General features: G+C 55.9%; 1 protein-coding gene across 1 annotated transcript; it reads left to right on the top strand.

Annotated features, from left to right (window-relative positions):
- The first annotated feature begins 1,637 nt into the window (after positions 1–1,637).
- SOX13 (SRY-box transcription factor 13) lies at positions 1,638–23,093 on the top strand. The gene is given in 25 exon segments (XM_030465328.1): positions 1,638–1,777; positions 17,425–17,516; positions 17,519–17,599; positions 17,602–17,624; positions 18,194–18,299; positions 18,482–18,568; positions 19,374–19,546; positions 20,168–20,236; positions 20,403–20,471; positions 20,473–20,518; positions 20,597–20,682; positions 20,769–20,861; positions 20,863–20,892; positions 20,894–20,933; positions 21,150–21,193; positions 21,195–21,234; positions 21,237–21,259; positions 21,361–21,457; positions 21,547–21,690; positions 22,317–22,453; positions 22,455–22,534; positions 22,627–22,672; positions 22,674–22,716; positions 22,719–22,759; positions 22,761–23,093. Coding segments are annotated over 24 exon segments (2,022 nt in total). The 5' UTR covers positions 1,638–1,777; position 17,425.
- The last annotated feature ends 1,170 nt before the right edge of the window (positions 23,094–24,263 follow it).

The following is a 24,263-nucleotide window of genomic DNA, read 5'->3' as shown; positions in this document are numbered from 1 at the left end:
GAGGAAGGAAAGGAAAGTGAAAGTCCGTGGCTGCTGCTCCGGCCTGGCTGTTGCTATGACGACCTGAACAAAGCTCCCGCTCCCTTTTTTTGGCTCAGTTGTGCGGGTCCTCCGCCTCTTTGTTAATTGTTTCCTCGTCCAGTTTGGGGGATGCTCCTCCCACCTCCTCCTGCCCCTGGAGCGGCTCGGGGGGCCTCACCGGGGTGGCCATAACCCCCGGAGTGCACCGAGGTCACTGAGAGCTCCCTGCCACCGATGTGTCCCCTTCGTGTGATCTCTTGGGGTCTTCTCCCAAGCCTGACCATTGGCAGAGTGGGGCTGGAGGCTTTGGTGGGTGCATGCGGCTGCCTGCACTGCCCGTGCATGGGCAGGGGGCTTCAGAGGGGCTGGGGTAGGGCTGGCTGGGGTAGTGAGACCTTTGCATTCTGCCCTGCTGCAGATTTGGTACTTGCAGCACAGTCCAGGGAACATCATGTTCTTTGCAGGCCTCAGTTTCCCCATCTGTGGGTTGGGAGGGTCCATCACAGAACTCTGTTATGTTCTGGGGTCTGTGGGTGCAGCCCACTCACTGCCTTTGGCTTCCCAAACCTCTTGTGCTTTGTATTGAATCCTCAGTGTGAAGGTGCCAGGTGGGAAACTCTCCCAAATGACTCCGTGTCCAGCTCTGAGCATTCCTGTGTGAGTGGCACAGGGTGAGGGATGGATCCAGGGTGTGGGTGCCCAAAACTACTCCAGAAACCCTGAGTTTCCACTTAGTGTGTGGTGGCAGGGAGAGCAAGAAGTCCCAGGAGCCTGAGCTCTTGTCTTCTGTTCCTGGGTGAAAACAATGTTTGGGGAAAAAAAAGAAAAAAAAAAGAAAAAAAAAAAGCAATTCTCATGGAAGAAAATGATATTGTGGGGGAGTAAATGGCTTTGAGTCAATGGGAATATTCCTCCCCCTTGGTAAAAAAACATAAAGAGTTCTCCTTTGATGTTGACAGAACGTTTTAAAGATTTCATTATACAGCAAAGACTGTTTGGTCAACATTTGTTTGTTCAAATCAACCCCCTCGCTCTCAGCTGGAGCACCCTTTTGCCTTGTTTGCCTCGGGGAAGGTGGGTGATGGCATCCCTGCTCTGTCTGTCTGACCAGCTGCCCACCCAGGTCCGTGCCAACATTGTCTCCCAGCCCCACGGTGGTCTCGTTGGTTGTAGTGGTCTGGGCAAAGGAGCAAAATTTGGGGGATGATGTGGGAAGGAGAGGCCAGAAGCTGAGATTCGGGGGTGTCACTTCACGTGCTGTGGTTTTGGGACCAGCTGCGAGGCAGGCACTGCTCCAACCCCTGCTGGAAGCGAGGATCCCGGGGTGCTTCCCGGGGCTCCTCCGAGTCATTCCTCACTCTTTGGAGTGTCTGGGCCCCTCCACAGGACTTCCAGGGCAGAGGGTGAAGGCAGTCCGGGGGCTCCTGGTGGTGCCACTCGTTGGTCCCGCGGCGGAGCAGGGGGTCCCGATGGGAGGGGACGGGACAGAGGGGCCGCCCCGGAGCCGGCTGCTGGCTGGCTGGACCGGTGTCCCTCCTCCTCCTCCTCCTCCTCCTCCTCCTCCTCCTCCTCCTCCCCTATTTCTCCTCCTCCTCCTCGCTCCCTCTCTCCACCCGGCGCCGGGGCAGCTCCCACCGGAGGCGCCGGGGATATGGAGCGGACCTGAGCGAGGGGCGGTGGAGCCCTCACCGGGACCGGCACCGGCGGCAGCACTGATAGTGGGGACCGGGACCCAGAGCTGCAGCGCGGCGGAACCGTGAGTGAGGACGGGGGTACCGGTCCGGATGAGGGGGGACACGGGCATTGTCCGAGGGGTACCGGCACGGCCCCGATGGCGGTCCCCGAGCCCGGCCGGGCTGAGCGAAACAGGGTGGGCTGCCGGGCAGGACCTCCCCCCCTCAAAGCCCCTTTGCTTAAACCGGAGAAAGATAAAGGGGATTTGGGGGTGTAGGGCCCGTCTCCCGGCACAGCTCTGTCCCCGCTGCAAAGTTGAGGGGCTGAAAACTCTCCTCCCAAAGCACACCCCCCCCCTCCGATAGCCCTGTCGGGGCGAGGGGGAGCCCGGCAGACAAGGGGTCAAGCCGGTGTGTGTGTGGGGGGGGGGGGGGGGGGGGCAGACACAGGGTCGGCAGGCAAGGGGTTAACCCATCGGCGACATTCCCCAGACCCGTGACCCGGCTGCCGAGGGTCGTCTCTCCGAAGCCCCCTCCCCAGGACCCCCATCCCACCCACTCTGGAAGGTTTCTTGTCCCTTCCCGGTGGGACCCATTCCCCTGTCCCGGACACACAGCACCGACCCCCACACTGCGTGCCCTAGGTCGGGGACACGAGAGTGGCAGGGTGTAGGGTGGCAGCCCCCCACCCCCCAGGGACGGCACGGGGGGGTCAGAACACAGACAGACACCGCGAGTGGACAGACAGACGGACACGGCGGGCCAGCAGTGATGGGCACAGGGCCCACACATGTGTGTCCTCGGGGCTCTTTGAGGTGCTCGGGGCTGCGGGGTTGGGGTCCCCATCTCTCATCCCCATCCCTCTTCCCCCGCCGCACCACGGGACAGAGGGGACGCTCCTGCCCTATCCCGCATCTCCCAGCACCTTTTTGAGGTGCTCGGGGGGAAGAGGCGATTCCCGTCCGCGGTGACAGCATCCAGACAGCTTCCCAGAGCCCGTGTCACTCCCGAGTCGTGTCACCCCCGAGCTATGCCCCCCTCCCTTCGAGTCTTGTCACCTTGAGAGCCGTGTGTGTCCCGCAGCTCTGTCGGGAAGTGGGCAGCAGATCCCAGCAGAGAACTTGGGGAGGGGACCGGGCAGGGAGGTTTCTCAGGCCCGGAGAGGATGGGGCTGCTGTAACAAACCCGCAGCGACAGCGTCGGGATCGGGCACGGCTGAAAAGTGGGGGATGGGACCGGGGTCAGCGCTAAAACTCCTGTCACTTGCTGTGACCTAAGAGCGGATGAGGCCTTGTCACTGAGCTGTCATCTTCCCCGACAGCCACGGCAAGTCCTGCCCGTGCCTCTGAGTTGTGTGTCTCCCCCCCCCGGTCCTGAGATTTAGGTTTCTGGGGGCTGGGGAATCCCCATTTCAGCAGTGAGGTTTATGCCGTGGGGTCTCACCACCATCTGGAACCCTGTGCTAGGGTGACTGGGGGTGCAGCTGTGGGAGGATTTGGGGGATTCACCTGGGTTCTGGGAAACCCTGGCTCAGGGAGCTGTGAGGTGGGTGATGGAGAGCAGCCCCTGCACCCATCTGGGACCCTTGCAGTTAATCCTGACAAAGTTGTTGGTGGGGAGAGAGAAACTAAGAGCTGCATGGCCCAGGGAGTTGTTAAGGAGAGGTTTTTGTGGGAAAAGCACAAATAAATACAAAGCTTTGATTCTTTCCACCTCTGCCTAATGACTTCCAGTATTTTAGGCAGGGGTTTTGGTGCCAGGGATGCTGCCCAGGAAAAATTACAGACTGTGGCCACATATTGTTTGAGTCTCAGTACATCTTGTGAGGTACCTTCGGCATGGAAAACACTTGACTTCCAAAAGCAAATTTGGAATAAATAGATTTTAGGAGTGAAAAAGGACCATTAGCTCAGCTAATGTGATTTTCTCCATAGCACAGACCAGATAATATCACTCAGTTACTCTCCTACTTGAGCCAATAACTCGTGTTTGTAATTCATTGCAATTTCCTTTTAGTTCAATTTAATTTAGTACAGAATCCATTCTGTTGACACTGATACAGTACTCCCTTTTCTCTCCCCTTATTTTTTTTTTTCCTTTTTTGAAAGCCTGCGATTTCAGAGGCTTCATGTTAAAAATAGCTGCTGTCCTTTGACAAACGTGGGCAGGCTAAGACAGTTTTCTAAATCATTTGCGGGTGACACATTTTTACCAGCATCTCCCTTTGTGCTGTTTATTTGTTTCACTCACGACTGGCAGAGCTGCTGCCGGGGCTGCCCTCCGAGGCATCAGCTTTGGTGTCTCCCACAGGAGGCAAAATCCCTTTGGAGCAGAGTAATAGGTAGGAGCAGAGACCCTGAATTTTTTAAATCCTGTTTTCCTCTCCTGTGTGAAGCTCTTCATGCTGTTGGGCTGTTTCCCCTCTCTGTGTGCTGGTTTTTTTTTTTACCCCTACCAAACTGGAGCACCCAAATCATCCTCCTCTCCCAACTCGGGGGAAGTCCTGACTACAAAGTTTTTCCAGCCAGGGTACAAATTCCCCCAGGGCAGAGGGGTGGAATAGCTGGACTTTTTGTCTCCTGCCGAAATGTCATTTTCCGTGGGGGTGCTGGGGGAGCTGAGCCCTGGCACTTGAGGCCCGAGGGGAGATGGAGCAGATCATAACTTGTCATGTGCTGGAGGGGTTTTGATTTCGTTATGGGATGCAGAGGAAGGCTTTTTTCTCTCTCTCCATTCAGGGAACACCGAAGCCCAGTAAATCTAGTCTTTCAGTGAGTTTATTTTTAACATCTGTTATTTGCTGGGGGCTCCCTGACCTCCTGCTCTCTCTGCCCTCCTTGGAACCCAATCTCACCGGGGCTAGGAGCATATAACATCCTGCAGGGCAGGTTGGGTTGGCTCTGGGAGCCGGTGCCAGCGTCCTTTGCACTCGCCAGGTGAGTATTTTGGGGCGGTGTGGGGGACATGGGGGGGCTGTGTCCCTGCTACTTCCCAGGGTTGCAGAGCAGGCGGGGGCTGAGCCATGGACGTGAGCAACCTCAGCCCTGCTGGCATCGGAATAATCATATCATTTTTTGATATGATATATGATTTTATCATATCATATCAAAATAAAATCATATTTTACCCATATTTACTGTACCCCAAGTGGGTTACAGTGAGCTGTGTGGTGGGCACCAGACAGGACACTTTGCTCGATGATGGGGGAACTGGGTCACCTCTGCTGTCCCCAACCCTCCCCATGTGCTCAGTGCAGCCGTGGCCGCTCGGGGACCCGTGTGTGACAAAAAAAAAACTTGGGAAGGGTTGGTGTGATGCTGGCATCACAACAGTGCTGATTGCTCTGCTTCTGGGGGTTCTCTTGCTACAGATTGAGGGAGGCTGGGGACCTCAGGGCTGGAAGAGCAGCAGGACAACCTGAAAGCCCCGGGGCTGTGGCTGTCCCGGTGGGCAGGGTGAACCCCGTTTTATCTGCCACCACGACCCCGTGTTCTGCTTGCTCCAGCTTCATCCCATTGTAAACATTTCCCAGGGTTTTTGTGTCAGGCTGGCTCTGTGAGTCCACGTGTATTACAGAATCAGAAAAGCTTTATTACCGAGGCAACAGCCTCTGACAGGCGGCTGTGACCGATGGTGGGGACACACGTTCAGGAAGCTCAGCTTTGCTTTACACCTTGGAAGTTCCAGCCGTACTAATGAAGTGTGTACTCCTATTTTCTTTTTCTTTTTTTTTTTTTTTTTTTTTTTTTTTTTTTTTTTTTATTCATATTTAAATAAATAACCCACTTTCAGGCAGGGCAGTTCCTACCTACAGCCTGCAGTGCTGCTGGCTCTTTTGTTCTCCCTTGCGCCGTGCTGCTGAACAAGAGCATTGCTCCAAACTGGACCTAGGGCTGAAATACTCTCATTTCATTTTCCCTCAGCTAGAAAATACCGATGGGTCAGATCTGTTCCTTTTTGGTGTGTCTGACAGCAGTGGGGCTGATGGAGGAGTTATGCTCAGTGGGAGGGAGAGCCCAGAAAGAAGGGCAGCCGCAGGGTCGGGCGTTCCCTGGCTGGGGGTCCCTTGATGCTTCATGGCCACCCTGACCAGTCAGGGCTGGCTATCCTCAGCTTGTTGTTTTCTTTTTTCACAAACTTTGTGGAGATTTTAGTTTCATTGCACCACGGGGAGGAAGAGTTGAGCCGCTCAAAAGTTTTGCATGATGAATTTCCACCCTGTTTTAACCCAGTAAAGAACATGCAAAAGGGAAATAAATTAGTGCAGCTTTGTGACAGTTCTGCTGGAAAATATCTTGGTGACTTTACCCCATCCTGTGCCTTCTGGGGGGTAACTTCAGGAGCCAAAATTGACTCCTTGGGTAGAGCTGCTGTGCACCCAGGAGCTCCCCGTGGCTCTGGGTGCTGCTTGTGCGTGGGCTCCTCCAGCCCGAGGAAAGTTGGCAGGATTTGAGGCATCAACTTTTGGAAAATTTTCTGCTGCTTGGAAGCCCTCCCTCTCTCCCTCCCACTCTGTGTCCACCTGCTCCAGGACCACATGTCCCCTCCTGGAACCATTCCAGCCCCGACAAGGGCCCTTGGTCTGCCCAGTCCCACCAGCTCAGCACTGGTGACGAGGAGGCCAGGGGGGTGCAGGGGGCACGTGTGGCTCTGCAGGGCTCAGGCAGGTCAGTAAAAATGGGGCTTCAGGGCTGAATCTGCTCCCATGAAGCATTGATACACTCCTGCTGGGTTGAGGATGGCAGTAGGGACACTGCTGGAACAGCCCCATCCCTTTGTCTCCATGCACCCCACTAGCACCTGGGTCCCAAATGGCTCTGCGGCTGCTTTGAGCTCAACATTATTTATTTTTATATAGTTATTTTTCAAGGGAAATGTTACTTCTGTGAATACGGTACCAGAGGGAAGCTCCCTTCCCTCTCTTCCTGTCCCGCTCCTGCTTGCAGCCCTTCGGCTGAAGAATGCAAATTGGGAGATGGATCTGAAATAGTTGAAATTCTGCCTCTCCATAATTTAATGCTCCATTACCACCCAGGCCTCCTCCAGGCATGTGACCTGTATAAAAGATGCAGCCTGGTGGCTGCAGAGCCTGGGCAGCCTCCCCCTGCCTGCCCCTGGGTGTCCTGATCAGACGGGAGCAAGATAACGTGGCTCAGCATTTCAGCTACCTGGAACACCCCTGTGAGCCAAAATCTGCTGGCCTGAGTTTATTATTTTTTAATTCTGCAGCTCGTGGCAGTGCATTGTCTCTTGGGAGGAAGTAGGGTAAGGATATAAATTAAATATCACCAAGAGAATTAAAAGAATGTGGGGCAGAAGTGAGCCCAGTGAGGGTACAGGATCCTCTATGCCCGTGCAAAATGGGGTTCTGGTGAGCTGGGCTGAGCCAGAGTCTGGCAGAAGATGCAGGTAGATAGAAATGCCCAGTGGTGGATATTTCTGCCCAGCTTCTGCCAACACTGCAGTGCTGGGGCCAGAAATTGAAATTCTTTGGATATAAAAGCCAACCTGGGGGCCTGGATGGGTGTGTGCCCTCATCCCCCATGGTCTTCCTGCCTTCCCAGAAGGGTAAGCATGGCTGTGGGGATGAGGTGGGTGTGCAAAGGGCTGAAGTGGGGGCGTATGGGGACAAGATTTGTGTCCAGGGGTGTGTGAGCTCCGAGCAGGGCAGGGAGGGGGTCACCCCCCCAGCAGCCCCTCTGGTAAACCCATCACAAGTGCTCTGAGATGGGAAGGGTTTGGAAAACCCTCTGCCTTGGGCCGGGGTGGTGGCCCTGCCTTCTGCCTGCCCAGGAGGGCGTAGGGGAATGCCAGCTCCTGGCTTATCTTTTGTCTGGAACAATAGAGGGCTTGGCCCTATTGTTCTACCTTGCACGCCCAGCCGGAAAGGCAGTCCCTCGGGGCAGGGGCTTGCACACGCGTGTGCCCGGCTGCAGGAGGGCACTGAGGGGCAGAGACAGGCAGGAACATCTTCACCGAACTGTGCTGTGTGGCCCTGCCCGGTGGGCAAGCTCTGCAGGTCAATTCCCAAGTGGGGAAGTTGGCTGCTCGGGATCTTTCCTCCTCATTTTCCTTGCTGGGACGCAGGGATTTCAGGAGCTGGAGGGTCCTGGGCAGGCTGGAGGACAGAAGCAGAGCAGTACCTGCCTTTCTTGGAAGTTTTTGGGCTGTGATTTGGGTCTTTTGGTGCCTTTGGGTTTCTCGTGGCCCGTCCTTCCTGCTGCATCACGTCGGGTCCAGCCTGGGAGCTCTCGGTTTTGTGGGATTTTTTTGGGGGGGAGGAGGGAGTTGTTTGCAGTCTGGGCTGTGGCTGGGGCTGCAGGGGCTTCTGGTGCAAGTGCACAGCCCAGGGTTGCACGAAGCCTGAAACCCGAGAGCACCTCAGGCTGCAAACCACAGCCCCACGGTCCCTTTCCAGCCCCTTTCCTCCTGCCCCATTCCCGAGGGGTGGGCAAAGCAAAGCTGCCCCCTCCCCGCGGGGCTCCCAGCGCTGTCAGCCACTCCTGACCTTGCCTGGGTGACATTAAACACCTCTGGCTCCTCTCCTCCTGTCCCCAGAAGCCACCCCATAGCACACAAGCGGCACAGTGGGACACGGAGCCTTCCTGCCCCTGCCTGCGGGCACTGAGCAGCGTTGCCTACCCACAGCTCCCAGAAAGCCAGGCAGGGGGCACTGGGATGCGACACATGGGGACAGGAGCTGCCAAAGCCCCCGGCTGCATGGAGCAGACTCAGGGACCCCAGGGGAAAACGGGATACGGGGTGGGGGACAGGTGCCAGGGGACACAAAGAGCCCCTTGTGTGTGCTGTGGGATGCAGGGAGCTCAGGGCTGGCTGGGGGCTGTTTGGACACCCCCTCACAGACAGGATGGAGGTTTGGTGGCTCCTTGCTGGGGTGGCTCTGCCCTCGTCTGTGCTGTGTTTTTGTTGTGCAATGAAAACTATGCCAGCAGGCCAGGAAAAAAAAAAAAAAGTTCCAAAATCTCTCTGCTCTACCAGAGGAGAGGATCCCGGCTGGGAGCTGCTTCACAAGCAGGATTTCATGGGCTTTAGTTGCTCGGAAGGAGATGGGGTGAGGAGTGAGTCCAGCCTGGCAGGAAGATGTGTTTTGGAGCCTCTGCATCCCTCAGCTTGTACTAATAGGGGGCAGAAATCAGGGTAAAAGAGTTTCCTTAGGGATCTTCATCCAGGCTTAGCCAGCCATGGAGCAGGAGTGGGGTCAGGAGGGGCATTAGTGATGATCTGGGACAGACAGCTACTGGCACCCAGCACCCTTCCTTCAGTCTGCCTTTGCTTTCAGAGAGAGGTTCAGGATGGTGCTGGGGGGGGGGTTCATGGGGCAGTTCCTCTCACACCATCAAAGAAAATAAAATGTCTGTTGCTCCCCCTCCCCTGGATTTGGGCAGCAGCTGGGGAGGGTGAAGTGGCTCTGGGGAGGCTTTGTCCCTGCGTGTCCAAGCATGGGGCAGGGTGTAGGGACCTGTTTGCTGTAGCTTAGGACCCCAGAGGTTTCCGGGGTGCTGCGGGGCGGAAATGTGGCCCCACGATTTCCAGCTGCCACCCTGGGCTTGGGTGCTGTGGGTGCCATGTGCCAGGGTTGGTTCTGAGCATCCTCTTGGTGCTCATGTCTGTGTGGGAACAGGAGTGTATTCCAACATTCCAGGGTCTGAAGGGAGCCCAGAAAAAAGCTGGAGTCAGGCTTTTTACATGGGTGTGTATTGAGAGGACAAGGGGAAGTGGTTTAAAACTTGGAGAGATTTAGGACATTGGGAAAAGATTCTTTCCTGTGAAGGTGCTGAGCCCCTGGAACTGGTTGCCCAAGGAAGCTGTGGCTGCCCCATCCCTTAATTGTTCAAGGATGGGGCCTTGAGCATCCTGGTCTGGTGGGAGGTGTCCCTGCCCATGCAGGGGGGGTTGGAACTGAATGATCTTTAAGGTCCCTTCTGACCCAAACCTTTCTATGGTTCTAAGGTTGGATGTTCCCCCCCTCACCCCCAAATAGGAGCCCCCTCACCAAACCTGGGGGTGGCTGGAAAGAGAATGCAATGAGTGGAAGGTGTAAAATACCAGCAGAGGCTCAAGGGGAGGGGATGTGGGACATCAGGAGATGCCACGGGAGGGACCTGCGCAGAAATAGCACCGGGTCCTGAGTGACGTGAAGCTCACCCGTGGGTCCTCTGTGGCACAATGGGTGGAAAAAGGGTTTGGAAACCCCTGCCATGGCTGCAGCCCAGCCCAAAAGGGGCAGAGCACATGGGTGGCGAGGCAGGGGAGCCCCGTGTCTTTCTTTTTTTTTTCCCTAAGCAGGAGGGGAGAGGGGTCAGATGTCTTCACCCCTCCGTCATGCGATAGGAAAGTTTTGTTTACCAAGCAGCCTCAGCTCTGCCTGGAAACGCTGAGTGAGTGAAATGACACCAAAACGACAGCAAGATTGGCTGATAAGCCCCAGGGCCACTTTTGGGTGATGGGAGGACAGAAACTTCGAAGAAAAGGAGGGAGAGGCACCCACTGGGCTGGGGCTGGGTGAGTTGTCCCCATCCTCCACCTCCCGACTTTGCTTCCATCCTGCTATGGGGATGAATCTTTTGATTTGCTCTAAATTTTCTGCACAAAATTTGCTCCATGCTTGCGCCGTTTGTTTTGCTTGCTTATTTATTTTTACTTGCACAAAATATGCTCTATTTGCACTATTTATTTGCTCTCCATTTGCACAAGCAATGCTTGTGCTGGGGTTGGGAGCAGCTCCAAGGGTCCCAGGGGACCTGGCAGATCCCCCTGATCACCCCGGGGGGCTGCTGGCCATGTGGCACCAGTGGCACCAGTGGCACCACGGGTCTGATCCAGCCACCCTGGGTGCTGGGTGTAAAGGCTCAGCACCCACCAGGTTTTGCTGGAGGTTCTTTTGCATCCAGGTAAAGCCTCATGTGAAGGAGGAAAGTCATTTAAAAAATTATACATGGTGCAGAAAAAAAGGAAAGAAAGGGCAAATCTGTGTTTTTCCAAGTTCCTCCCTCCTTTTGCTTCCCCTGCACCTTCCCTTGGTGACGTGCTGGGATATTTCTGTGTTTCAATGCTGTGCCATGCAAGGGAAGGTGGAGGAGAGGCCTGAAATAAGAGGGACCTCTAAAAATCTGAAGATCCTGATATTTGTGCTTTTCCCTGGAATATTCAGACCTGCTGGGAAGTGGATTCTCTCTCTCCCCCTCAGCACTTCTCCCCACCCATCCCTGCCCTTCTCTAGATGCAAACCCCATCTACCTGCAAGGCCAGAGATGGTGCAAGGAGTTTTTTATCTTATTGAAATGTCCTGTTGAGTGGAAAGAAAGAAAAAAAACCCTCAGGAAAAAAACCTCCAGACTGTCCAGTCTGGAGGCCAGGAAAGGGGAATGACCATCGTAGTCCCCAACTATCACGTGGGCTTTTTCCCTCACCTCCTTTCTCTGGGCTTTGCAGTTTTTAAAATATTTCCAGCCCGACGGAGTTTCCTCTGCTTCCCTGATGAGATCACTCCCAGTCTAATAAATCTCATGGCCGGGAAGTTCCACCTGAGATGCATTTTTAATTTTTCCCCTGCTTAAACCCCTCCCATTGCTCGTCCCAGTCAAAGGAAAAACGTGTTTGGGTCGTGGCTGTGAAGGTGCTGGCCCTGTGCCAGTTTGAACCCGGGGGAGGATCTGACAACCTCTTTGTGGTTGACTTCATTATTTGGAGAGTTATAATGTTTATATTTTTATATTTTTTATATTCAGGATTTGTTGCATCCCTGGATTTGGGGTGGTGGAGGCATGAAGGTGGGGGCGTCCCAGCACATTCTGGGGGCAGGGAGCATCTGTGTGATTCTTTACACCAAGACAGGAAAGCATTTTGTCCTCTCTGCCATCTCATAAAAAACCCGAAGCAAGGTGGCAAATTCCCCACCTCCCACCTTGACAGTCCTCTGAAACTGGAGTAAAAAATCCCTCGGAAAGGGGGAAACCTTTCCAGAGTGAAACCAGAGTCAGCCATGAGCTGGAAATTGTTAGTGAGAGACAGGGGGATTCTAGGGGGTGGCCTGGTTGAAAGTTGTTCTGGGCTGGACCCAGTGGACCCTGGGTACCCCCAGGGAACACGTTGTGCTTGGCTCCCATTTCCCCTTCCCACCCCAGGGCTCCATCATTCCCTCCTGGGGGACAGAGGGGGACAGAGGGCAGCCCCACTCTGTCCCACACTGAGGGATGGGCAGAAGGATTTTGGCAAGTGGGATTATTCTAAAAGACTTTGAAAAGCTGGAGCTGGGGCTCTGTGGACAGGGCTGGCTCTGAGGACTGGGTCTGCTGGAGCTTTGTGCTTGCTGATGTCCTGAGACAGCATCCCCAGGGCTGGAATCCTAGGATGTGCAGGTGACAGAGGACACTGAGCCACCCTGCTGAGTATCCCAGATCCTCCTCTTCCCCCTGCCACAGCCTCAGAGTTCATCTTTTTCTCCCTGGCTTGCCCGTGTGAATTCACTGAAGTGAATTTAGTGGTTCATGCAGGTTATTTTCTCTCTCTTCAACTTTTGAATAGCAGGATTGATTCAGTGTCTCCTCCCCGCCCCCAAACCTCTGAAGGGTTTCTGCTGGCATGCACCAAACTTCTGCATTTCATTTGCAGCCCTGGATACAGCCCACGGGCCTTTGAAGAAGCCAGGTTGGGTTTTGTTTTGGGTCATTTTTTTGGCTAGAATTAGTAACTGCTATGTGAGCTGCTTGTAATTGCTTTAGAGTTCAAGCACCGGGTGGTAACAGGAGCCTCGTGTTGCTGCTTTTCATCTTGGTGGATGAATTCATGTGCCCCCTGCCAAATGAGGCAGTGCTGAGGCTGCAGCAATGGGTGAAAGGGGAGATCTCCCCCTGTGGGGGTCCTGCACCTGGCTGGGAAAGGGACAGAGGGGACCTGGGTGGGTGCTCAGGGTGCACGTGAAGCAGGGTGAGCCCTTGCTCCTTCCTGTGCTGGATGTTCCCAGGAGTTTCTGTGATGCTGATGCTCTCGTGGTGGTATTATTGCTTTGCTCTGAGCTTGTAGAGAGATTTCTGGAGGATGTTGGCTTGAAGGGGAGAGAAATTACCTTCAGGGAGGTGGTGGTGGATGGAGGTTGGACAAAGATCCATCAGTTTTGTATGGACAGTGGGAAATCCCAGCACCAGAGCTTTGCCCATGGGACCCCAAGTCTTGCCAGGATGGAGAGGAGCTCCTGGGCTCTGGGGGTCTCTCTGGGATGATGAAGCAGCCACCAGCTACTGCTGGGCAGGACATGCCTGGCAGCCCAGCTGGGCCTCATCTTGCTCATGACAGGTCCCAGCAGGACCACCTTGCTGTCCCATTCTCTGCTTGCTGGGCACTGCCAGCTGCCCCTCTACCCCCTGGACCATTGCCCTCCCAACCCCCCCCAAACCTGCCCCAAATCTCCCTTCTCAGCACTGATTTTGCAGCTTTTCCGGCACCCTGAGCTCTGGGCAGCCCCTGGGGAAGATGCAGTTTGTGGCTTTCTGTGGGTGCCAGGTAAGATGATGAAAAGGTGGCACTTGAGGACACGAAAAGCCTTGTCTGGCATCCCCCCGGGGTTTCCATTGCTGCAGCACCCAGGTTTTTGGGGCAGCACAGGTGGGTGGGCACCCATGGTGGGTGGGGACACGTGGAGCTGTGGCTCTCATGTGGCATTGCTGGGCATGAATGCACTCAGCATCCAGACTCCTTCTGGGTTTAAAACCTGCTTTTTCAGAAGTGGCAACACTTTCTGCCCCATTTCACCCCCAGCACGTAACCAACAGGGTCCCCATCCATCCATCCATCCATCCATCCCCATCCCCATCTGTCGGGGGTGGCAGAGCCTGCGTTCACCTTCCTGGGGAATAACCCAGCATCATGGGATGTTCTGCATCCTCCGGAGGGACAGCAGCCCTGTGAACTTCCCCTGGCTGGGGCCATTTGCCTGGGCTGTCCCTGGCCATCCCTGCCCGGGCACGCTGGAGGAAACCATCCATTCTTTTATGTGTGAAGGCCCGGCGGGCGGAAACGCTTGGAAAGGGCCCCGAAAGGACATTCCAAGTCTGGCAGGAAAGCAGTCCTCTTGTCTGGCAGGAGATGGGCTATTGTCTGTCCTGGTAGCCAGCCGGGATTCCTTGGGTCCTGCTTGGAAGAAGAAAACGTCTGTGTGTGTCTTATTTTTTCCTCTCCAGGGGGTGCCGAGGGCTGTGAGGGCTGCACGTGGCTGCTGCCTGCAGGGTGATGCTGTTGTGCTGCTTCAGCTCTTCTTGGTGTTGCTGTTTGGCCATCCGGTGTTTTCCCCCTTGGATTTTTGCCCCGTGTGTTTCTCCCTTGGTTGGGTCTGTTCCCTGGATCCTGGTGGCTTCGTGCTGCTTGGGATGGGTGTGGTTTATTTTGGGATGTTTGGGTACCACATTGGGCTCTGGAAAGGAAGAGTCCCTGTGAACTGATGGCTTTCTGCTCTGATTGAGAAGGGAGAGGAACACAAAAGCCCCCAAATCTCCCCTGCTGCCCCCTTCAACTTCATGGGCTGGTTAGGGGCAAGGTCAGCCTGAAACTTGGGTTCTCCCAGCCAGCCAGCAGCTGCTCACCCAAGTCCCCCTTCTTCAGGAACCCTCTCAGCATCTTGCTTGCTGGTTTCTTACCTCCCCTCATCTTTTTGCGTTGTTCTGCCACAACAAAAATGGGGCAGATAGGATCAGCTGGCAGGCAGGAAGGGTGGCACTGCCACAGGGAGAATTGCAGGACATGCCTTTGGGGGTAGGAATGGCCAAAGGAAAGCTGTCTCCATCCCAAAAATCTCAGCCTTGCTGGGCTGGGGTTTGGAGGCAAGGTGAGAGCATTGCTGCCACGTTTTAGGGCATGGGAGATGCTGGTGAGACCCCTTGTGCTCCCTAAAATACCAGGAGGAGGGAGTCCCATGGGTCCCTGATCCCTCACTGAGGACTTGTGGGTCCTTTTTGGTCCTTCCAGGCTGGTGCTTGGCATCCCAGTGCCATTCCCTCCCTTCCCCTCAGCACTGCATTAAATGGGAAACATGAAAGGGAAAGATCTGTTCCAGTCCCTGGGCCAAGGCAATTGTTCTCATCCCTATTGTCTGACACAGACAGCCCCCAGCCCAGCACCTGAGCCCCCAGCATGGAGCTGCTGCAGGGCCCAGCCCTGTAACGAGCTCACGGTGCTGTTCTCTCCTTTTTCTTCTCTTTTCTTTTTTTTTTTCTTTTTTTTTTTTTTTTTTACTTTTTTTATTTTGTTTGACAAACCATATAATAAACCCACAATGAGAGCCCTTTTCAAACAGATCTCTATTAAAATACTGGCCCCATTTTAAGAGTAAACTTCCAACAGCATCGGGAGGTGAAGCACAATGGAAATGTGACCTGCTGGGGGATGTGCAGCATCCCAGCCACACAGAGACACTGAGCAGGGTTTGGGCTTTTCTTATTTTTTTTCCTTTTAAAAATAATAATTAAAACAAAAAAAAAAAAAAAAAAAAAAAAAAAAGGGCTAGGAGGAGGTAGAGGCTGTGCACCCACACCTGCAGGTCTTGAGTTAGGAGAGTTCAGGATAAGATGCTGCAGCTGCATTCCTGCCTCAGTTTCCCCACCTCGAGCACATTGCAAGCACAGGCCCTGAAGCAGCCTCACTGGGCAAATCATAGAATTATGGAAGGGTTTGGGCTGGAAGGAACCTTAAAGCTCCCCCGGTGCCACCCCTGCCATGGGCAGGGACACCTCCCCCAGCCCAGGGTGCTCCAAGCCCCATCCAACCTCCAAGACTGCCAGAGATGGGGCAGCCACAGCTTCTGGGGGCACCCAGGGGCTCAGGACCCTCTCAGTGAATAATGTCTAACCCAACCTAAACCTCCCTTCTTCCAGTTCCAAACTGGAAACATTTAAAATCCTCTTCAGATCCTCTCTCCGGGGGTCACTGGAGCTGGCCACCCACCTTCACCACTGCTGCCAGACCTGCCCCGTTCCTCCCTGCTGGGAAGATGAGGATTTTTGGGGTGGGTGGGCTTTGCCCCTGCCCTCATCACCCTCCCCATGGCCGAGGTGTGCGGGAGGGTGGGGACTAGGGGGGGGGGGGGGCGGTGCCGCAGGATGCATCAGCCCCGGGCGATGCGGGACCGGGAGGAAGGCTGCGGGTCCGGTCCGGTCCGTGCGAGGTTTGTTGAGGGTTTGGTTCGGTGGAGGGTAAGGGAACTGAGATTAAAAAAGCCCCGCTAAGATCAGAAAGGCTGGCGTGCACAGTGCCCCATTGTGGAGCTGTCACACTTCCCTTTACTTTATTGCTTTTGTCCAACACCCTATTGTTCCACTTCCTTTTGTCCCCTATTCACAGCCCTGGCTTTTCATTACCCAGCCGGCCTTGTTGTTTTCGTTTCTTTTGTTTGAAGTTCCTGAGAGGAAGGTTTTATTTTCAGCGGTTTGATTAATTCGCAGCTTGAGCTGGGCTTTGTTTGTTATGTAATTGCTGCCCACCCCCCCCCAGCCCCCTTGACCCAGCCCTGATTTTGGGGGGTCCCAGTGAGCCACTGGGGGGTGGGATGATGGTGAGAGCACCGGAGATGCTGTTCCTGGGGTGCCTGAGCCCGGGCAGGTTGTTTCTCTCCATCCCACCATGGCCCCTTCCCACCTCGCAGCCCCTGTGGTCCCACAACCTGGCGGCAGCTGCTGTCAGTCCCTTCCTTTTCCTATTATTCCTCCCTGAAAAGCAAGGGTCAGGAGGGGAATATTTGTTCCCCTTGCTGGGCAGTGTGAGGGCTGGTGGCCTGGAGAAGGCAAATCCATCCAAGTGTGCTCCATCCTCGATGTGTGGCTGATCCCTTTGCTCCTGGTGAGCTCCTGGTGTGCCCCAGGGTGCCAACCCTGGCACTGCTGAGGCTTTGGAAAGGGACACGACTGTGACACATTAGCTGGGACAGATCCCATGGTTGTGGTCCCCTGGGATTACACACCTGGATCAGCTCAGGGTCACTGGCTGGACCAGCACCCACAACCCAGGAGCTGGACCAGCACGCATAGCACCCACAGCTGTGCTGGTGACATCAGGGAGAGCAGTTCCCTGGGTCCTGCCCCTTGACCCTGGTGGGGCTCAGGATCACAGAATTCTTGAGGCTGGAAAAAACTTCTGGGATCATCAAGTCCATCCCACGAACTAACCCCACCAGAGCAGCCAGGCCATGGCACTGAGCTCCACATTCAGCTTTTCCTTCAGCACCTCCAGGGATGGTGACTCCACTGCTTCCATCCCAGCTCAGGGGACTCCTGGAGGGGTGATTCTGGTGGGATTTCCATTTCCTGTTGGAGCAGGAACCTGGGCTACCAGCTTTACAGGAATGGCTGGGGATGGCTCAGGTCCTGGGTGGCTCTCAGGAAGGGTGAGCCATGAGTTGGTCTCTGCTGACATTGGTCCCAACCCCCTTCCTGCCTGTGGGGCTTTTCCTTTAGGGCTTTGCTTTGGTGCTCCATTCCCTCGCAGCCCCAAGAGTGAGGGAGACCTCACTCTTGAAGCTGGGGGCTTCAAGCCACTGAGCCCCAAATCTGCAAGAAAAACCCCCAAACCCCTGTGCTCAGGAAGCCAGGAACAAGGGCTCAGCTTCACCAAGAAGTTTTCCCAACCAGATGCACAAAGCACCCCAGTATGGGACTGAGCTGGGAAAAGGGGTGCCCATGGCCAAGGGGGTGCCCATGGCTCTGCTGATGTCCCTGTCACCCCACAGGATGTCCATGAGGAGCCCCGTTTCTCCCCACCTGGAGCTGGATGGAGCAGGCAGCATGGTGAACTGCACCATCAAGACAGAGGAGAAGAAGGAGGGGGCTATGAATCCCCTCCAGGGGCTGCCCCCAGCACTGACCCCCATCCCAATGACCCACCAGGGCCACTGCTGAAGGAGGGATGGACCCCCAGGCCCTGCCACAGGTGGGTCACAGGGCTGTGACAAATGGGGGTCCCACCAGGCTGGCAGAGCATCAGGGACATCCTCATTCCAGACCTGGGCTCCATTCCCTGGTGGGGGGGGTGGTTGTTTCCCCTCATCCCAAGGAAATGGAGCTGGAACCTGAGGCTCCCCCAAGGCTTTTGGGCATTGTTGATGCTCTTGGGTCAGATCTGGGACTGATCTGTAATGTGGAGCCCCCACAGCCAGCTCCAGATGTGCTCCATCTCTTCAGCCTCCCTTTTCAGTTGCTCTTGGGTTTGTCTCCCCCTGCTCAGCAGACTCTACCCCCCTGTGCTGCCTCCAGGGAGGTCACAGAGCTCAGAGGAGCCAAGCAGTCTAAATAAATAACAGAGATCTCCAACACCCAAAATTTTGCTGCATGAAAAGCAGAGGTGCTCTCAAGCCAGGCTGGGGGGGATGTGCCTGGCAGTGTGTGGTCCGGCAGTCAGCTCTGAGCATCCCACGAGCTCAGCATCTCCCAGGGGATGTCCAGGACTTGGGACTCTCTGTCTGTGGGATTGGGTGCTGAGTGACACTGTGTTTGTCACAGGAGTCCCACTCACCTGCTGGTGATGCTCTGGAGCCCAGGCACTCTGCCTTTGAGCCAGCTGTCAGCAGCCAGGAGAAGCTGGACTTCAATAGGAACCTGAAGGAGGGTAAGCAAAGTTCCTGAGTGGCTTTTGGTTCCTTTCTCTCTCCCTTTGGTCCCCTGATTATTTTTTTGCAAAGCTATGGGACGGGATGAACCCCCCCATGCTGTGGTGCAGAGCCTGGGGCTGTGCTCACCTGGTTGTTCTCTCCCTGCTCTGCCAACCTCGGTCCCTGCTGATGGGGACAGTGATGCCAACCATCGAGAAGTTACTGTCCAGTGACTGGAAGGAGAGGCTGCTGGGGAGAAACACTGCTGAGAACAAGGATGTGAAAGGTGAGGTCTGCTTGTGTCCAACCACTTCCAGCCAGACAGCCAGGGATGGGAACACAGGGATGGTTCCCCCTGAGCTGCCCACAAGTGTCTGTGCTGACATTGTCCTTTTCTAGGGGAACAAAATATTAGTTTGGTTTATTTGGAGGGTAGAAATCCCTGCTGGAGAGAGAAGGTCCATGAGGATGATCAGAGGGCTGGAGCATCTCTCCTGTGCAGACAAACTGAGAGAGCTGGGATTGTTCAGTCTGGAGAGGAGAAGGCTCTGAGGAGACCTCTTTGTGTCCTTCCAGCATCTGCAGGGGCTACAGGAAAGCTGGGGAGGGACTCTAGAGGATGTCAGGGAGTGATAGGAACAGGGAGAATGGCTTCAAACTAGAGGAGGGGAGATTTAGATTGGATATTATATATAGATATATATAGATAGATATATTGGAATATATATAGATATATAGATAGATATATATAGATATATATAGATATATAGATTGGAAGAAGTTCTTCACTAGGAGGGTGGTGAGACCCTGGCACAGGTTGCCCAGAGAGGTGGTAGGAGCCCCATCCATCCCTGGGGGGTTTTAAGGACAGAGCTCTGAGCAACCTGATCTGGTGGGAGGTGTTGATCTTAAAGGTCCTTTCCCAGCCTGAAAATTCTATGATTCTGTGGTTAAAAGCTCAGCTCTGACTTCACCACGGGGATGGTTCAGCACCTGGGGAGCTCTTTACACCCCCCCCCCAGCACCCAGTGGTGATGCTTTTCCCCCCCCCCCAACACCTGACCTGCAGCTGTTGGCCTTTCTTTTTCCAGGCACCCAGGAGAGCCTGGCAGAGAAGGAGCTCCAGTTGCTTGTGATGATCAACCAACTGTCCACACTGAGGGACCAGCTCCTGACAGCCCACTCGGAGCAGAAGAACATGGCTGCCATGCTCTTTGAGAAGCAGCAGCAGCAGATGGAGCTGGCACGGCAGCAGCAAGAGCAGGTGGGTTTGGGGAGGGGGGGGAAGAGTTTGCCAGGGAACATCCATCCCCTTGGGAAATCCCTGTGGGATCTGCTGGTGCAAGGACCAGGACAAGGTCTCCTGGGCATGTGGGGTTGGTGGCATCAGGGACAGCGGAACTTCTGTTCTGCCAGAAATCCATCCTGTTCTCTGTCTCCATCCCCAAAGCTGCCTGGCAGGACAAAAGAGATAGGAATTGTCCTCCTTAGAATAATCAAACCACACTGTCCCCTCCCATCCCATTTTCCCTCCCCGTGCCCCAGGAGGTGGCTCAGCCACCCCTGCCTGCCCTCCCCATGGCCCTGGGACCCTCTGCAGACCTCTTGTCTCTCTTTTGCTTACCTTGGGCAGCTTGGGGTCCCATGTTGGTCAGTGTGGCACTGCTGGTGACACTGCTGTGTCCCTTCCACCAGAAAGAAACTCTTTTATTTGAGGGTGCTGAGCCCCCTGGTTGCCCAGAAGCTGTGGCTGCCCCATCCCTGGAAGTGTTGGATTCCAGGTTGGATGGGGCTTGGAGCACTCTGGGCTGGTGGGAGGTTTGGGGTGGCACTGGGTGGGCTTTGAGGTCCCTCTCAACCCATCCCCATGATTTGATGATTCCAGATTGCCAAGCAGCGCAGCAGCTCATCCAGCAGCAGCACAAAATCAAACCTGCTGCAGCAGCAGATCCAGGTAAAGGTGGGGGACACCTCCCCTTGCACCCCCCTCCCCCCCCAATCCTCTGCACCCCTTAGGGTGCCAGGTTTGTGTCCTCCTCCTGGGGCCGGGCAGGGGGTGGTGGCATTGCCCTGAGTGTCCCTCTCTCAGTGGTTCTCTGCTCTCTCTGCTCCTCTCCCAGCAGGTCAACATGCCCTATGTCATGATTCCTGCCTTCACCCCCAGCCACCAACCTCTCCCTGTCCCTTCCTGACTCCCAGTTAGCACTGCCCATGCCAGCCCTCCCCTGCAAACCAGGTGAGTGGGGACCCTGGGTCTACCCAGCCCTGCAGGGTGCTCTCATCCCCCCAACCCTTCTTCCTCTGCTCCCTGCAGTGGAATTATTCCTGTGCAAGCTGCTGCACAGCCCCACTCCCCCCACGCTGAAGAGACCCCCCGGCTCGGGCCACCTCCAGATGCAGGTAGGACCCCAAAACACCTCCAATTCCCCGGGCTGTGGTGGCTGTGGGGGGGGCTGTGCTTCACCCCCTCCTCTATTCTGCCACAGGAGACTTCGCAGCCGCTGAACCTGACGGCCAAACCCAAAGGTTCTGACCTCCCCCAGTGCCTCCCAGCTCGCCCAGTGTTGAAGCTGAGCAGCTTGCCAGTCCCTTACACCAAGTCATGGGACCTACCAGGGACCTGCAGAGCAGCCCATCCAACCTGCCTCTGGGTGGGTTCCCTAGTGCCTTACTGATGGATGGTGCCCCAGGGTCCCTCCCAGAGCCAAGGGATATCACCCCGGGTCCCTCCTCTCTGGGGTGGCCCGGGTGGGCACCTGCTGGTCTGTGTAAACCCCCTGGGGCCACCCAGCTGTGGTTGCTGGGGTGGGATGGGGTGTTGTGGAGGAGCTGGGGCTGATGGTTGCCCCGTGTGGTTGTCCTGCCAGGGTTCCTGGGTGAAGGCGATGCCATCACCAAAGCCATCCAGGAACGCCCGGCAGCTGCTGCATGGCCACAGCGGAGCCATGGAGGGACCCTGAGCAACCCCTACCGCAAGGTGAGGGTGGGAGGGGTGTGGTCCCTGCCCCCCTCTATCATCCCAGCAGCATCCAGGCTCTCCAGCTTGGAACTGGTTCCTCACTCCCCCACTCTCCGCAGGACCACCTTGGGATAGATTCATCCCCAGTTAAGGAGCGGATGGAGGAGACTCCTTCCCACAGGCTGGACGAGGCTCTGCTGACCTGTGAGATGGATGGTAAGGATGGATGAGAGCACCCACCGAGTGGGACCCCACTCCTGCTCCTTCCCCAGCTCCTGGACCTCAGCTGGGGTTTCCCGCCCCAGGCTCAAGGCACTTCCCAGAGTCCAGGAACAACAAACCACATCAAGAGACCATGAATGCCTTCATGGTGTGGGCCAAGGACGAGAGGAGGAAGATTTTGCAGGCTTTCCCAGACATGCACACTCCAGCATCAGCAAAATCCCTCGGTGAGTGTCCGGAAAGGCTGCAGGACCCTCAGCTGCATCCTACAGGGGGGGATATGACCTCCAGCTCATCCTCAGCCACCTCTGCAGGGTTGATGCCCACCAGGAGGTGGTGTGCTGGGGTGTTGGTCTCTTCTCTCCAGGTAACCAGTGACAGGATGAAGAAGCCTCAAGTTGCACCAGGGGAGTTTAGGTTGGGGATTAAGAACTATTTCTGTTCTGAAGGAGTAACCTCAGCCTTTCCCAGCTCACTTGCCTTGGGGCAAGACCCTTTACTCCCCAGTGGCCCATTTTCTCCCTTGCAAAAACATAAATAAAGGGGACATATTTCTTAAGAAAACACAAGAGACAAAGAGCACTCTCAGAGCCAGGTATGGTTGGTAGCACATCCTATAGCACACCCAGTAGCCTGGGACCAAGCTGCCTGGGGCAGTGGTGGAGCCACATCCTGGAGGTCTTCAAACCCCTGTAGATGCAACACTTCAGGACACGGTTTTGCTGGTGATGTGGGCAAGCTCGGGTGTCATTTTTCCAGGGGGGTAATCCACATCAGAGCTGTTAGGAGCATTACTTACCTCTCAGCCAGCACGGGGCAGAGGCTGATCCTGCCTCCTGCTCTCTCCTCACAGGCTCCCGTTGGAAATCCATGACCAACCAGGAGAAACAACCCTACTACGAAGAGCAAGCCCGGCTGAGCCGGCAGCACCTGGAGAAATATCCCGATTACAAGTACAAACCCCGACCCAAACGCACATGCATCGTGGAGGGGGAAGCGGCTGCGGGTGGGGGAGTACAAAGCGCTGATGAGGACCCGGCGGCAGGATGCCCGGCAGGGTTATCTGATCGGGTAAATCCCTCCCAGGGGGCTAGCGAAGCGGTGGGAGGGCTACCGAGCAGCTAAGCCCTCCCTGGATGCTGACGCATCCTTTCGTCCCGCAGGTCCCAGGGCAGCGCGCTACCGCCCCGCCTCTTCCTCTTCTTCCTCCTCCTCCTCCGAGATTCTGTACCAGAGGGCGGTGGGCGTGCAGCTGACCCCCCTTTACTGGAGCATTACTTGCCGCGGGGGGGGGACCCCAACGATGCCCGTCATTGTCAACACCCGCAGCCTTGAAGGACGGGGAGGGAGGGGAGGATGGGGCCGAGGGGGACTGTACCGGTACAGCGAGGAGGAGGAGGAGGATTCCGAAGGGGAGGAGAAGAGCGATGGAGAGTTTGGTGGTGCTGACGGAGCTGAGGAGGGTTCTGGGGGGGTGGTTGGGGGTGTGGGGTGGGGAAGGAGGGGGTGGTGCACCAAAAAAGGAGGTGACAGCGTCATCCCCGCCCTCGGTGGGATGAGACTCGGCAAGGACGCACTGGAGCAGAGAGGAGGTGGTGCTGCTGGCTTAGCCCATGAGGTGGGCACCTAGTGTTTTTTTGGGGGGAGCTGAGCCGTGATGGGTGCTGAGAAGGGCCATAGCAGAACTGCTGGATTGGTGAGGCTGGCTCAGCCTTGCTCTGTGTGACAGGGATGCAGAGAGATGGAGCCACCTGACTTGGGGACATGTGCTCTGTGGCTGCTGAGCTGTCACCCATCCACAGCACCACCCCCCTCGGGAGTCCCTAGGTATTTGGGTGGTGGGAAACTCCAGAGCATCTCCCAGCACCCTTGCAGAGTGTCCCCTGCAGCCTAGCCCACAGCTGGGGACAGAGGGTGGGGACAGAGGATGGGGACACACTTGTCTTTGGAGCCCCAGCAAATTCCCATAGAGCCATTTTTAGCTCTGGCTTGGCCTGAGGACCAGCCCAGGCTCTGTGGAGCTCTTTGTGCTCCTGACTGCTCCTGCTTTTGAAGTGAAGTGGGTGCCTGTCCCCTGCCTGCACCCCTACCCTGGGGACACCAACCCTCTGCTACCTCGGTGACATGTCCTACCCATCCATGAGCATCCCCCTCTTGCACCCCAATTCTGCCAGCTACAGGCTGTGCCCAGGACCTGCAGCACCAACCACAGAGAGAAACCACAGGCTAATAAAGAAAAAAAAATTTAACACCCCCCCCCCCCCCCCGCACCACCTTGCTCCTGCCAGAGTCCAATCTGGGGGGTTTGGGGTGCAGGGGGGATGTCCAGCTCCCGTGTAGTGTTCAGCTCTCCATGCAGTGCTGGCCATGCCAGAGCCCCTTGCACCTCCCTGTGCAGCAGCCAGAATCGGGCAGAGTGGCTCAGCTGCAGCCACCGGGTCCCACTGCAGGGACCCTTGCAGGGAACAGCCCCTGCCCCATGCACTCACCACCAAGTTGGGGTCGAGCTCAGCAGCAGGGCCCTGGTGCTGCTCCCCTGCACCCATAGGGCTGCCCTGGGCCAGGAGTTATGATGCCTCCTCACCCACGCTGCAGACCCCCCCTCTCCTCTCCTTGCCCCCCTCCCAGTGCTTTATTTATTTCCCTCCCTGTGCTGCTCTGGCTGGGCAGGGGACCCTGGGGAGGGGGTGCCAGGTCCAGGGTGGGATGGGCTCTGCTGCAGAGGGAAGAAGATGAACCCAAGAAAGATGCAGCTCTTCCTCTTTATTGTTTGAGTTTGGTTTGGTTTGGTTTTTGGTTT

The sequence above is a fragment of the Calypte anna genome, chromosome 26, assembly GCF_003957555.1.
Source record: "Calypte anna isolate BGI_N300 chromosome 26, bCalAnn1_v1.p, whole genome shotgun sequence".
Lineage (NCBI taxonomy): Eukaryota > Metazoa > Chordata > Aves > Apodiformes > Trochilidae > Calypte > Calypte anna.
Note: the sequence above shows the minus strand (reverse complement) of the source record. Positions and strands in the feature narration are given on the sequence as shown.